This window comes from Syngnathus floridae, chromosome 20, assembly GCF_059516105.1.
Source record: "Syngnathus floridae isolate MCC-2025c chromosome 20, RoL_Sflo_1.0, whole genome shotgun sequence".
Lineage (NCBI taxonomy): Eukaryota > Metazoa > Chordata > Actinopteri > Syngnathiformes > Syngnathidae > Syngnathus > Syngnathus floridae.
In genome coordinates, this window is record NC_142432.1 from 99,937 (window position 1) to 113,575 (window position 13,639).

Here is a 13,639-nt window from a genome sequence, read left to right on the forward strand (position 1 = left end):
CTGAGAAAATGACCTTTTTTGAGGGGGGGCGGGGAGCATGCAGTGAATGTTTCTGCGGTTACGGTGGACGTAGGCAGCCATTTGTGAGGTTAAAACAAAACAAAAAGCACGAGTGGAGATAGGCAGGCTCTCCGAAATGGCGGCTCACTGTCAACAAAGCAAAATAAAACATAAAAACAGTGTAGCAACATCCAAATGAAATTCATGCAAGCGGCTAACGGCGCTCTCATCCAAACATTTGTATCCTTATTTGACGTTTCCTCATTGTGACTCCAGTAAACGCCACAACCGCAACGGCGGCAGGGGGCACGCGGCAGCCACGAGCCCTTCCCAAAGCTAAAAATAAGGGGGCTCACCTGGATCTCCAGAGGCGTCAGAGGCTTCCAGTCGTTGGCTTTGAGCTGGTGCAGCTCATCAAACTTGAGGCTGATGTTCTCGATGGACAGCTGCAACATGTCCCAGAAGCCCGCCAGGTCCTGGGAGACGGGCCGCGGGTGCGCGTCAGGATTCTGAAGGACGGCAACGCAGACCCAAAACAATTAGCAGCAGCAGCAAGAAGAAGATCAATAAATGATGTTAGTACCTACACCAATCTTTGATCAATATCAATGATGTATCGTCATGAATATGATGCACTGCTAATTGCAGGACTTCATCAGCTCTGTATCTATTTGACATGTGCTTGCTTTGTGAGCAAAATAGCTTTGACCGACCGACCGACCGCCATGTTCCATCTGCAACTGCCTCCCCGAGACAGCTTGGCTGGCTGCATGCATAGTCAATCGGCGCCTACCAGCCAGCCAGCCAGCCAGCCAGCCAGTCTCCCTCCCTCCCTCCCTCCCTCCCTCCCAGTCGGGGTGAATTGTGCAGGATGACGTCAGTGTCGCCATCGTGGAGGTGGGGGCGTGCAAAGGATGAGGTGACATACCAGATTCTCCTCACACAGCTCCCGAAACTGCTGGAACTTCTGGGACATGAGCAGCTGGGCGCTCCCCACTGCACTGCGGATCTTGCCCATGACTGCAGATGCACACGCGCACGCACGCACGCACAATTACTCACACTACCTAGCGCACACTGCAGGCATGTTGCAGCAGTGGCAGGGAGAATGCATTAGTGAAGCAGCAGCATGACAACGGCAAGGCGATGACATCATCACGGGAAATGCTGCTCCATCCACATCCTAATGCAGCAGTGATGTCATGCACTTTTCCAAGGTCACCTTTCAATGTGCAACGACTTCACACAAGGGTGGCTGGCAAGTTACGGTAAACTAGATCTTTCATTTCATATGATGATTCATAATCTACATGTCATATCATCTCAAATTCTTATTCCTATTTATTGAGATTGAATGGATATTTTCTTCATGATACTTTCCAAAAGGAAGCGCGACTCACCGTCCTCCGGCAGTCGGTTGTCCGTCTGGTCCCGCTCCATCTGCCCACACCATCCCTGCATCCGTTCCGTTTCCGCTTGCAGCAGTTTGAGGAACCAGCGGCCATCCCGAGGGCAAACCGAGCGGCTGACGGCCTGGAGCGCCGCCGGCTCCGGCTCGGTCGCGCCGTCCATCCACGGGTCCGGAGGGGGCAGGATGGACGGGTCCAATCCCGCCTCGCCCGAGTCGCAGGCGTGGTAGTGGTTGCCCGAGCCTTGGATGCGGACCGTGGAAGCGGCGGCGGCCGAGGCGTCGCGGGAGTGTTGGCGCGGCATGGTGGCGCAGTGGCGGGGCGGCGCCGGCGGCCCGTCCGAAGGGTCGTCCAGGTCGGCCTGGACGGCGGCGGTGACGCTGTTGGAGCGGGTCATGCGGCGCTGACTGGCGACATAGAGAGCAATGTCACCAAAATCATTTGTTTGTCTCAAGTCTGTACTTGCTTACAACCATCTCAAAATGGGTGGGGGGGTAGTTTGTTTTGCACAACTACTAATGAAGAAGAAAGAGGCTGTAATCTTGGCAAAAACATCTCGGACGACCCTCAGCTTGACCTGCCCGATAAACGCACGCCGAGGCCCGCCTCGCCTCGCCTCGCCTTGTCTCGTCTCGTCCTCCTGAAAGCTTCTCATTCATCACTTCCTCCTTATTCATCTCTCTTGTTGCGTGGAAGGAGGTGCACACACGGGAGTGGAGTTTGCCTGACATCAAACGCAGCAGCAGCAGCAGCAGCAGCTAAAGAGTAACTCCTCCGACTGAGCAGGTGTTCAACCATAATGACCTCAGGCTATCGGCCGCTCGCTAACAACTTCCTGCGGGAGGGGGGGGGCGGACGTCGAGCAAGGCCAAACACTTGAAAGCGGATAGAAAAGGCCCTGGGACCGTCAATATTTTGTCTTTGGACCTATTCAACAAGGGCGGCTAACCGAGGCCACGGCGTGGAAAGAGAAGCGTGTGCTGTTTGCGCAATGGCGCCTTCCGCTTCAGACAAGGTGACGCAAAGGCTCTTAACTGAGTGGATTTGTCGTGGCTCAAATTCCCCAGGTGGAAATTTGCATGCGGGACGGGGGAAGTCCCCCAGCCCCAAAAGTGTCCGACTGCTGCAACAGATGGCTGTCAAGCGGCGCCCCCACCCTCCTCCTCGTACCTCCACCTTCCCTCCCACTAGCTGCACCACATCCTCCGGGCCCAGCTGTCACTTTGGGGGCCCCCTGCTTGAGGAAGATCAAAGGGGGGGGGGCTTTTCTCTTTGACGCCAACCATCGGTGAGCTGAGACAGACAGCTGCGGCACGTTGGACACAACAAATAAGAGCCTTCTCTGTTTTGCTAGCTTCCCTTCCCGGAAAAAAGGCAACGCGGCAAGATTTGTTTCCGGTCCAATCCGCTCCACGCAATGGCCTTTCACTCCACTGTGGCTCACTCACCAGCGCTCATCTTCCACCTGAATTCCTATGGAGTGGAACTTGGAGCGCTCCTCCGCCGGCCCCTCCTCCTCCTCCTCCTCCTCGGGCTCCACCTGTCGGCAAGGGAGCGGCGGTCAATCAACGCGCCAAGCAAGCGCGACAGACGGGGTGGCGATCTGGAGACGCGTTTGCGCGCAGTCAGCTAAGCGCTAAACGGGAGCCTTCTCGCTCAGGTCAAGTTCCGACCCGTTCTCTCGACACTTCTCGTGGCGAGAAGTAGGATTTCCGATGCTGCGTTCTTGAGCTCCATCTGAAATTCCAGCGTAGCACGTATGGGCTGCTTCTTTTTTGAGCCCACCTGGATCCCGATGGAGAGGCACTTGCGGAGCGCTTCTTTCTGCGCCTTGGTGTCGGTGGAGACGCCGGCGGTGACTTGCTGGCTGGCCGGGCCGTGCACCTGAGCGTTGGCCGCCTCGATGGCCGCCGTCAGGGCCTTCATGCTGTCGATGCTCTCGGTGGAGTTGGACAGGGTCGGCTGCGAGCCGATGCCCTTGCGCGGGCCCGAGCCGCCGCCGCCGCCGCCGTCCATGTAGGCGTCCTGGGCCGACTCGGTGCTGCTTTGCGCCGTGATGGATATGAAGGGCTTGGACGGGGTGCTCCGCGGGGGCACCGGCGGGGGGGTCTTCTTGTAGGTGCTGATGCATGACGACACTACAACAAGGACAAAAACAGGGGGATGACCGACTGCATGTACAAGAACGAAGCCATCCAATTTTTGCCAGCACAGCGACACCAAGGGACAGTCGGCAGACGAGGGCCGTTTTACACAAGCGGCAGTGCGCCAACGGGATTAGCGCGTCGGCTTCTTGATCTACGTGGCTGAGCCCGACTGTACAAAAAACGGTACAATCCGGCGCGTCACAATGGAGCGATAGGGAGGCGCTCGGAGTTACACTTAAAGGAGCCTTCACACGAGTCAAACCTGTAGGAGGACATGCTATTTTCAAAGCTTTGGCACAATGCTGTCACTTCGTTTCAAGCTCTTGACAAAACTAAAGACATCACGTTGATTTTGTTTACGGCTCGTGTTGGTTTTTGAAAATTGTTCAGCCCCACTTTTGAGTCAATCAAAATAAAAGAAAGCCTGCAATGCGATGCTGCCAGCATGCCGTTCAACCACAGCCGTGCCCAAAAACCCATTAGAGCGAGGCTCGCGCTCTCTCCAGAGGTCAACCGAGAGGCTGACATCATCCTCATCCGCCATCCCGCCGCCTCGCCCCATCCAAGCCAGCTCAGCTCAGCTCAGCTCGAGAGGCCAGCGGACCTTCAAACGGGAGGATGAATGGCACGGCGGCGGCAGCGGCGGCAGCGGCTGCAGGCGGGCCGACATCAGCGCTCTGAAAATAACCCGCGCATCGCGAGCCACAAAGCAGATGGGAGACAGCTGACTTCCTGCATTTTCCTGTCAGCCTGCTTTTGCTTTTTAGACTCACCAATAACATTGGCTTCAGGCATTTACTCCATTTCACCAAAGGTGCAGGCAGCTACAATCTCCACCGACGGTCCAGGGAGAATAAGACAGACACCATCTGGGCAAAAGGTCAGCGAGTACACGTCCACGAGGTAGAGGCGCAGGGCCAGGTCCTGCCCCCTCCATCCGCCGGCCGGCCGGTTCAACGGATTGAATGTCAGACGCTTTCGGGGCTTCAAGTCATCCAAAAGTCACTCAGATAACAAAGCGGGGAGAAGCTGCCAGCCAGCTGTTTGGAAAGCCCAGACAGGTTAAGTCAACACGAAAGCCAGCCAAGCAGCCGGCCGGCCGGCCAGCCAGCCCCATATGAAGGCACTAACCCACATCAGTGGGGACCACAGACTTCCTGCTCCCGATACGCTCGCCAACCTGCACGGGTAAACCAGCTACTACGTTCATCAGCAAAAGCACGTGGATTGGCATTTGAGAGAGAATTTCACTCGGCTCTCATTCATCACAGGCCACGGAAATGATAGTGTTATGTTAGCTTCATCAAAATGGCCTTCTCCCACAAAAAGGGAACTTATGGACTCCCAATTTGGGCTGCAGGCATTTTGACCAGTGAATGACCAGTCTGCTTGCTGGCTTCAAACGGCCGCCCACACATCGTTGTCAACTCCCCCTGGCCTATCAAAGAATGAGACGGTGCATTTTTTACACTTCCTCTTCTTTGAGGCTCAACCGAGTGTGTCGGTGTTCATGCTGGTGCGGCTTTGTGATGGGCCACTTGAAAAAAAATGCTAGCAGATGGCGCAGCTCCCTCGTGCGGGGACCGAGGGAAACTCCAGCCCTTCCAAATACAAAGTGTGTGTGTGGGGGGTGGGGGGGGGGACGTTGAGAGCCCAGCTGCACCACGGTTGGGCTGAGGATCCGCCATTTGCCCGTGTCACACAAACGCATCCATTTGTCCGTCTCTTTCTGCCGCACGTAAACACGGCCGGGCCAGCTGGACGGCTTTTGTGATAGCGTCGCCCTGGCGACGGGCGGCAACGTGAACTTTGCCAGCGGGTTTGGCGTCACAGCAGAAGGGCGGGCGGGAAGGGGCAGGGCCGAGCTTGTGTTGGCCGTTTGTTTACCTTGACGCAGCTGCAGCCGGCGACACCTCAACGGCAGGCGGCCCGGCCCGCCAACCGTCACCGAGGGAATAATAGGGCGTTCGAAAACACACGCACAATAGCCATCGCCAGGGAAACGCGCACGTCGCTGCTCTTTCTCGGGGCATCTAAAAAGCCTGAGAAAGTCCACCGACGGGTTGCTCAAAGGCGTGGGTGGCTTTCCCGAGCTGGGCGGTTCACGGCGTGTGACATTACACGGCCGGGGTCCGTGTCACCCACAACAAAAGACGGTGTGGCGACATCACAAGTCTGGCTTTTTGTCTATCTATGTATTCAAGAGCGACATATTTCTCCCCAAGTCCAAAGTGTCAACAACGCAAAAGGTGATTTGTACGTATCTCAAATCATCTTTCCCCATTGAAATGCCATCTGTGCATCCATCCATCCGTCCATCCATCCATCCATCCCTCCCTCCATCCCTCCCTCCGTTCGTTCCAGCAGAAAAATAGCGGTTCAGCTATTCTGTTCTGCGCTGGCTTGTATGCTTAACAGTTTGCTGTCAGCTCTTCAGTCCTCTCTGACGTCGACCGTGAGTCACCTGACGTCGGCCGGTCGGCCTGGGGCTCTCAGCCACGTGGTACTCGTGGTAGGTCAACCGAGGGGGTTGGTACACTCCAGATGCCGTCAGACACAATAGCCCGCTCTATGCCACTATATTAAGCTGGCTGGGCCGGAAAACACTTGTAAAAACACACGCTGCTCCTAAAACTGCTGCTGCGACTTGTGGATTTACAGTACATAAGTGTTAGGCCTATCTTCCTGCGAGGCTCTGCGATTTCTTTTTCTCCCGACCATGACAGGCAATCGGAGGGACACGTGAGGCTTTTGTTGGCCGGGCCGCTGCCCGCAGGAAGAGAGAGGGAGGGAGGGAGGGAGGGAGGGAGGGAGGGAGGGAGGGAGGGAGGGAGGGAGGGAGGGAGGGAGGGAGGGAGGGAGGGAGGGGCAGCGTTGCTCATTCCACACTCAGATAAGCAGGAGGTGAAAGGAGCAGGAGGGGATTTTAGCAGCAGCCTCCTCAATGTCCTTGCGCATTCCAGCTGTTTTGTGGTGCAGAAACCCGAGCGTGAGCTAAGCCCACGCGTCCCACGCATGCTTTGCCGCTACACGACGTCGGCGACAATGCCGCAGCCGTGACGCGGGGTAAAGTCAGCCAAAGTGAATGCGTGACTCAGCGCCGACTCGGTTGTCGTCGTTGCGTGAGCGATTGACTAACTGCATTTCGATTCATCAACCTTAAAAAGGTTCTTTTCGAAAAAGATTTGGAGGGTGTGCACACTTTTGCGAGCGAGCGCTTTATCCAACTTAAAAGTTTCATCCATTTTTACAAAGAAGTTGTAAAGTCCATTGGTCACCTAATGGCGGAGTCGCTGGAACTTTAGGTGCAAATTGTCACATGAGGGACGACGGATGGACGGCCTGCTATTTCCATTTAAGAGCATGTGGTCAAAGGTTCATAAGTCTCCACCCCCCTTCCAACCAAAGAGCGCTCTCGTGATTCAACTGGATTCCTCAAAAGGAAGACTTTTTGGACTTTATGAACAACATTCATTGAGGAATGCAGCTCAACATCAGCCTCAACTTGTTCCAGCCTCCCCCCTTCATCTTTTTTTCGGGTAGTCTTTGTCTTGACCACTTGCACATGGTGCTGGGTGGGGGTTGTAGAAAGGAGACACTGCAATAGCGGTTTCTTAATCCACAGCCAGAGGCACTTGAAAAAAACCATCTGGGCCTGCGACGTCAGAAGGCAGCCAGCCCTGGCTGGCTGGCTGGCTCTCTGTGTATGGACAAGATTGGGGGAAATAACCCACCCACGGTGGGGGTGGGGGGCCGGAAAAGTTGAAAAAGTCGGCAGGGGAGGAAGGGCCTGCGTCTAGCCACTTTACATCCTGCTCACAGGATAGAGTACGTCGGCCTCTCTCAGGTGTGACTTTTGGCACTCACTTTTTTGCACAGGGCGGTGGGTGGGGAGGGACCAGATGGGGACAATGGCCTCGCCGGCCGACATTCCCACTCTCCTGCCGAGAGTGCTCGTTTGTCTCCCGCATTCCTTTGCCCATTCATCTCTTTCTCCTTGCACAGGGAGGCGGGGGTCTTCAAAACTCCCTCCCTCCCCCTTACACGCACACGCACACACACACCCTCGCTTGGTTAGTGAAGCAGCAAAGTGGGAGGAGGAAGAAAGAAAAAAAAAAAGGAGACGCATTCTTGCTTGCTGGGGCTGTCTCTGAATGTGCAACGGGGGTGAACTGTGGCTTATTTTTAATGATGGGTTCAAAAAGAGAGAGGGGGGAAAAAAAAAGAGGGCCGGGCTCACCCTAACACCCACACACACAAGCGCGCACACACACACACACACACACACACACACACACACACACACTACTGTAAGCAAAGTGTGGGACCTTGACAGAGAGGTCTTTAATTTGCCAGCCCTCCCACACTGCGACGGCTCCAAAGGAGCGACTTGAGATCTCTCCAGACCAGCGGAGAGGCAACTTTGTCACCAGAACAAAGTCTGAAAAAGTCGAGGATTGTGTACAGGCTCCAAGTGCTTGAAAATAGGAAACGTGCAGTTTCTTGCCGACTGGGCTCGCCGCTGTTTACTTTGACGTCCCTTAATCCGTGTACATTTTTAACTCCGAGTCAATACTATTAGCGCTCCTGACAACTTTGCTGCTGTCCAGAGGAAATCCTTTGTTTTTCCTTTGCCAAAACATGAGCGAAAGACAAGGGGGAGGGGGAGGAGGAACAGATCCAATCCAACATTTGTTTTTTCTTTGGCAGGAAAGCACCCTGCAAAGTAATGCGGGCAGAGAGCGACGGTTCTTTTGTGTCAGCTCCCTCCCCCCTCCAATCTGACAGCGAGACAGAGCGAGGGAGGGAGGGAGGGAGGAACAAGGATGAGTGACGTTGCGCTTCCTGTGTCAAAAGACGTCCAAACATCAGCCTCCCTCCCTCCCTCCCTCCCTCTCTTAATGGCTGGCATCAAAGTGGCGCACGAGGCCCAATTCAGGCCACGTAAAACTTGAAAAGCCAACAGTCTAGATTTTTTCTCTATTCCTTCATCACAGACAAGTCTCAAAGGGCTTCACGTGGGCAAAGTTGACAATTATTCTCAGCATCCCCTGATCTTAACGCTAAATTGTAACTAGTGATGCTTGCTTTTAGCATGTTAATGGGCTTTTCCGTGATGATGTTAGCATGAAGCTAGCGGGCAAAATTGTTCACTTGTTTTAAATACGGTACAATGTTGATTAGTTCCTTAAGTTTAATGTTTAAGTTGGCAAGTAGAAGGGGCGCCAAAGAGCTCAATGCCTCTTATTAATGTTTCGGGGCTGTTTATTTCATTGTATTAAAATAAACTGTTGGAAGAATTACTCAGCTTTTACTTGACTTTAAAATTGCACGCTAGGTTGCACGCTGCTGCTGCGGCGGCGTCACGTGAACCCATTTAGTCTTGCATTTTCGTGTCCCTTAATTGAAAAGTGTAGTTTGTGCGCGAGTTTCTGTGTCCCATGGCTTTTATACCAAGTAGGCCACGGCTGAGGCTATACTGACCTCTACTGGAGGAAACGATCATTGCAAGTCAGGCCAGGTCACAACACTACATTGAATTTGAATGAAGCCTGGCTCAAAAAGACAATAAATAAACAGTATGCCCGACGCGGTCATGAATCTGGCAGCAAAAGACGGGCCGAGTGGGAATGCAGGCCACTGCAAGTTCCCACTGGCTCGCATTCTCAGACTGCCGTGGCAGGCTGGGCGACGTCATTACACAGATACACATGCCAGCGTAGGACGAGGGTTTATCTCGACAAGCTTCCCGTTTGGGCTTGATGCCCGCAGCGACAAACGCAAACACCAATGGCGGTATTTTGATGAGGTTTTTTTCGATGACTCAAAACATACCGAAAGCCGTGACGAACTTTTGGATCGTGCATCAAGTTTGAACACCCCTGTGGGGTTTTCTTTTTTTTTTCAAATGCTGAAGAATGAGGATTGGAAGGAATATTGTCTGTCTCCACGTGTTGCTTCACCACTTGTGTTCATGTACGGGAAATATTCCGACTACTTTTTTCTTTCAACGTGCAGTATTAACATTTTGTAAAAGGGGTTGCACACACATTTTTTGCTGCTGCTCCTCCATATTAGCATTGCTGCATGCCGATCCGATGTGCTTCTCTCTCTCTCTCTCTCTCTCTCTCTCTCTCTCTCTCTCTCTCTCTCTCTCTCTCTCTCTCTCTCTCTCTCTCCATGTCTTCACCTGGCCCCTTTTCTCCCCTCACACCATCAAAGCCAACGGAATGACACCATCGAGCAGGTGTGAGTGGAAGCGAGCTGTTTAATTCTCGCTTTGAATAATAATTCCACCCGGGGGGCTTTGATGGGCTGACACACAGGTGCCGCTCGCTCACATGTACGGACGGACGGTCGCCGCTGAGATCCGGCCGGGCCTGTAATTAAAGTCAAACGAGGAAGTGAGTGGAACTGACTGCAAGGGAGGGAGGGAGGGAGGGAGGGAGGGAGGGTCTGGGTGAGGGAGGGACGGAGGGAGGGCGGGACAGAGGGAGGGACAAAGACGTACGTATTCCTGCACTGCGCTATGGGACGCCGTTTGATGTGAATGACTGCAGGTATTTGCTCTACTTGTGTCTGTCCACCACAGCGTGACGTGTTGGCGCTTGGCAGCCAGCACAGCAAAGTCTTGACTCGAGTCAAGTTTGGCGAGATGCGTGACTTGTGCCATGTTTCACTGACTATGCTAAAATGTTCAAAGTTAATTTGGATTTGTGTTCAAGTCAATTTTTCTGCCACTAGGTGGCATTAGCGTCTCATGTTGGACATTGGACAGGACCACTACAGTTTTCTTTTCAAATTAAGGGCCAAGTAATTGGAACATAAAACAACCGGAGGACTTTAATGTATTGGAATCACTTTGGAGTCAGATCAGTGGCAATTTTGTGATGCTGAGCGAGGATGTGTGACGCACTACCACACTTCCTGGCACCTGTCACAGGCGCACACCAAAATAGCAGCAGGCGGAGGGAGGCTGGAGAGGCCGCTCAACAATTCCCAGCAACCACGTACGAAGCACAAGTAGGTTGAGCAAATAAATCAGCTATTAATAGGTAATATTTTTTTTTTGTCTTTGCTTTGTTCTAATCAGATACAGTGATTGGAAAAATAGGCTGTTTAATACTATGACTATTTGATATTTAAGATTTAACGATGCTTTCTCATATTTTAAATTGTTTAAGATGCCATTATGCCCAGTTTGAGGATGAACGAGCACAATAAAACAGGGATGGGCACGGCATATGTGAGGTTTTACGCAAAGCGAAACAACACATCCGCGCGTTGGTTTTCGGAATAAAAGCATTAAGCGTTGAACTCCTACGGTAGCGCTCTGTAAAGCACGACACCCAGTAGCAAAGCGTACCATGTTTAGAACGCTGTTGAGTCAAAAAGCTAACTGAAAATTGTTAAATCAACTCGCAAGCGGCCAAGCCCACATGGCTGCCTTTTACTTTGAAGGCCACGACACCCCGCTTCCTGTTTTCGTGTACTCCACCCCGGCAGCAAGCCGCATAAACAAGCAAAACACAGCGACTCGCTCGTCCTATTGACTTCATTTTTCTACTCACAATAGCGAACCCAGTCATCGCACATGCCGTAGAAACAGCTGAAAAGGGCCATGGTGGCTTCGCTCTCGGTGCCACCGTCTGCAGCGACCAACAGAGTCCCGAGTCCGGAGTGGGACGGACGGACAGGGAAGCGGGCTCATGTGTCAGAACTCGGGACGCGGTATCCAACCCAACCCCCTTCACCCCCCACCCTTAAGGCACGGACCCGGATCACAGATTCGACAACAAGGATATCCGCACGCCAGCCTAAATCTGCATTTCTCTAATTATTTACATTCAGGGTTTATGTTTGACAAAGGACACCTTCTTCATAACCCGAATGCCAAAGGCACATAAACACTAAAAGATGCATTTTTTTTCTCGTTTTTTTGGACGACGACAAAGCATTGAGAAAACAGAAACGACATCATTTCTAAAAGCGGGCTAATAAATAAATGGGGGGAAATTGGGGAAGTGAGGGTTATTTTCATCGTGGTACCCATGCTCCCTCCAGTGGTTTGAAAAAGAATCGCAGGCCAAATGCAAACTTAATTGTATTGAACGTCTCAATAGAATTCCTTTGCATTTAATTCTTAAAACGTAACGAAGTTTTATTTGTGTTTTATCTCTATTCGATTTTGTGATTATTTTTCATTCCTATTTTTAAGCACAGTATTGATCTTCAAACTGTGTATAATGTCGGAATCCCTGAACCGAAAAAGTGCCAAACGCCCCGCGACCAAAGTACAACATAACATGAGCAAAAACTTGAACTTACTGTGCTGCTACACACAAGCCCTGTGAGGGGCGCTGTTGTCCAAGTTAGGGTTTAAAACTCAACGAAAGCAAGAGGACGCAATGAGGTGAATTTCTTCAACTAAACAAAAAGTTGCATGAGAATTATTTTCGTGGTTGTTGTTATAAAGAGTTTGTGAGTGTGTAGAAGGAAATATTTCTGACTGCATTATATTCAGTATGCTTTTCGAAACATAAAATAGATATTAAAATGCATTTTACCAACTGAATGATTATATGATTTTATAACGTATGGCGTATTCCTATACCTAATCATTTGATTTACTTTATTTCTGACATTTCTTTTGTTATTGTTTATATTTTTGGGGTGGACGACCGATGCAAGCTGTTTGCATTTTTGACGTTTGAGTCACTGCACAATGAATGGAAAGCACATCAAGTACGCCGGGGCGCAGCCACACATGTGTGCTCCTAAATCATTTTCCCATCCATATATTGTGCATGACGTTCCTGAAGAGACAATTGGGGCTTTCTGTGCAAAAAGGAAAAGACTCCTCAGACTCCACTTATATTTTGATGTTTTGTCTTTCGACTTTTTTGGCACGTGGAGGCAGCTCCAGTGAATATCGATGACCCTTTTCAATGGGCACAGTTAAAGAAAGAAAGAGGGAAAGAAAGAAAGAAAGAAAGAAGCGGACTTTGACGGCTGCTCTTTCAACGCCAAATGGACAACAGTATCAAGACAGCTCTCGGCGGCGTCTCCGTTCTTACATCATCTTCCTAGAATCTTTCTCGAGCTGACCACGCATGAATGTTTAACCCGGCCGGCCGGTCGCCCGAGTTGAAGACCAACCTGTGCTGCTCTGGATGGTTCTGACAGTGGTGGTGGTGGTGCGCGGGGGCGATCCCGCCTTGCGGTTGGCTCCGCCTCCTCCACGCCCCGGGGCCTCTTCCTCCTCTTCGTCCTGCGAACAGCCCTTCTCGATGGCGCGCACGTAGCTGTGGCTGCGCACGCGGAAGCAGCCGGCGGGCACGGGCAGATCCAGCGCGTCCACCGCCTGCGACTCCATCTCGCTGAACACCGCCTCGCACACCGCTTCGATCTGCCCGTTCACCTCCACTTCGCTCACCTGGAAAGCACGAGGCCAGAAGAAGCAATAAGGCAACGATATTACTTGTCAGTGACTTCAGCATGCGCAAACAATAATCAAGTGGATATTGCCGTGGAAGTCTCGGGTTATTACGAAAAGGTTCTATTGACCACGTTGACAAATCCAAGCCCCTGGCCGCACTCGAGCATCTTCACGACGGACGGCGCACTCGGCTTTGTCACCCGAAGCTCCGTAGGCGGCAACGTAATTGTCGTGAAAGCTGGCGTGCGTTTAGCAAGCGAGACTCTCACCACGTCACTCTGCCACGGGGACCGGATAGATGTTGACGCTTTGCTTTCGGAGGGAGGCGTGGCCCAGAACACGGCATGTACTTTTCGTCACAAATCAAAAAGAACGCTTGGTTATCAAAGAAAAACCTTTCTTACACTTGACAGTATCTTTTTTATCAGCCCTCCATCGTGTAATCAAAGCCTATGCTCATCACAATTTGGATTCAATTGCAGTTTGAATTATTCATATCCACAAGACTGCTTTTTTTTCATCTCAGTATGTTGGCCATGGAAAATTCCAAAGAAAGGGAGGGTTGCTGAGGTAAAATAGGGGCCTTCTGTGCATCTTGTCTAATTAGCCATTCCGAGTTCCAGCAGAGAAGCACATACGTGCGC

At 51.9% G+C, this 13,639-nt stretch overlaps 1 protein-coding gene and 1 long non-coding RNA gene across 8 annotated transcripts in view; one reads left to right on the plus strand and one right to left on the minus strand.

Moving 5' to 3' along the window:
• The window catches only part of dlgap1b (discs, large (Drosophila) homolog-associated protein 1b), a 64,481-nt gene that overhangs the window by 2,496 nt on the left and 48,346 nt on the right, over positions 1-13,639 (minus strand). For 6 of the 7 annotated variants that reach the window (XM_088362887.1, XM_088362888.1, XM_088362889.1 and 3 more), the window contains 6 exons: positions 12,716-12,992; positions 3,195-3,547; positions 2,858-2,949; positions 1,401-1,816; positions 929-1,020; positions 357-509 (listed from right to left, as the gene is read on the minus strand). In XM_088362887.1, the coding sequence (XP_088219013.1) occupies positions 357-509; positions 929-1,020; positions 1,401-1,816; positions 2,858-2,949; positions 3,195-3,547; positions 12,716-12,992 (1,383 nt within the window). Of the gene's footprint in view, positions 1-13; positions 148-356; positions 510-928; positions 1,021-1,400; positions 1,817-2,857; positions 2,950-3,194; positions 3,548-12,715; positions 12,993-13,639 lie in introns of all 7 variants that reach the window. The other variant, XR_015854555.1, reaches the window with a different exon arrangement.
• On the plus strand, positions 9,784-12,120 carry LOC148380571 (uncharacterized). Its single transcript, XR_015854563.1, has 4 exons — positions 9,784-9,803; positions 9,883-9,960; positions 10,301-10,579; positions 11,133-12,120. It is a non-coding gene; the product is annotated as an uncharacterized LOC148380571 (long non-coding RNA).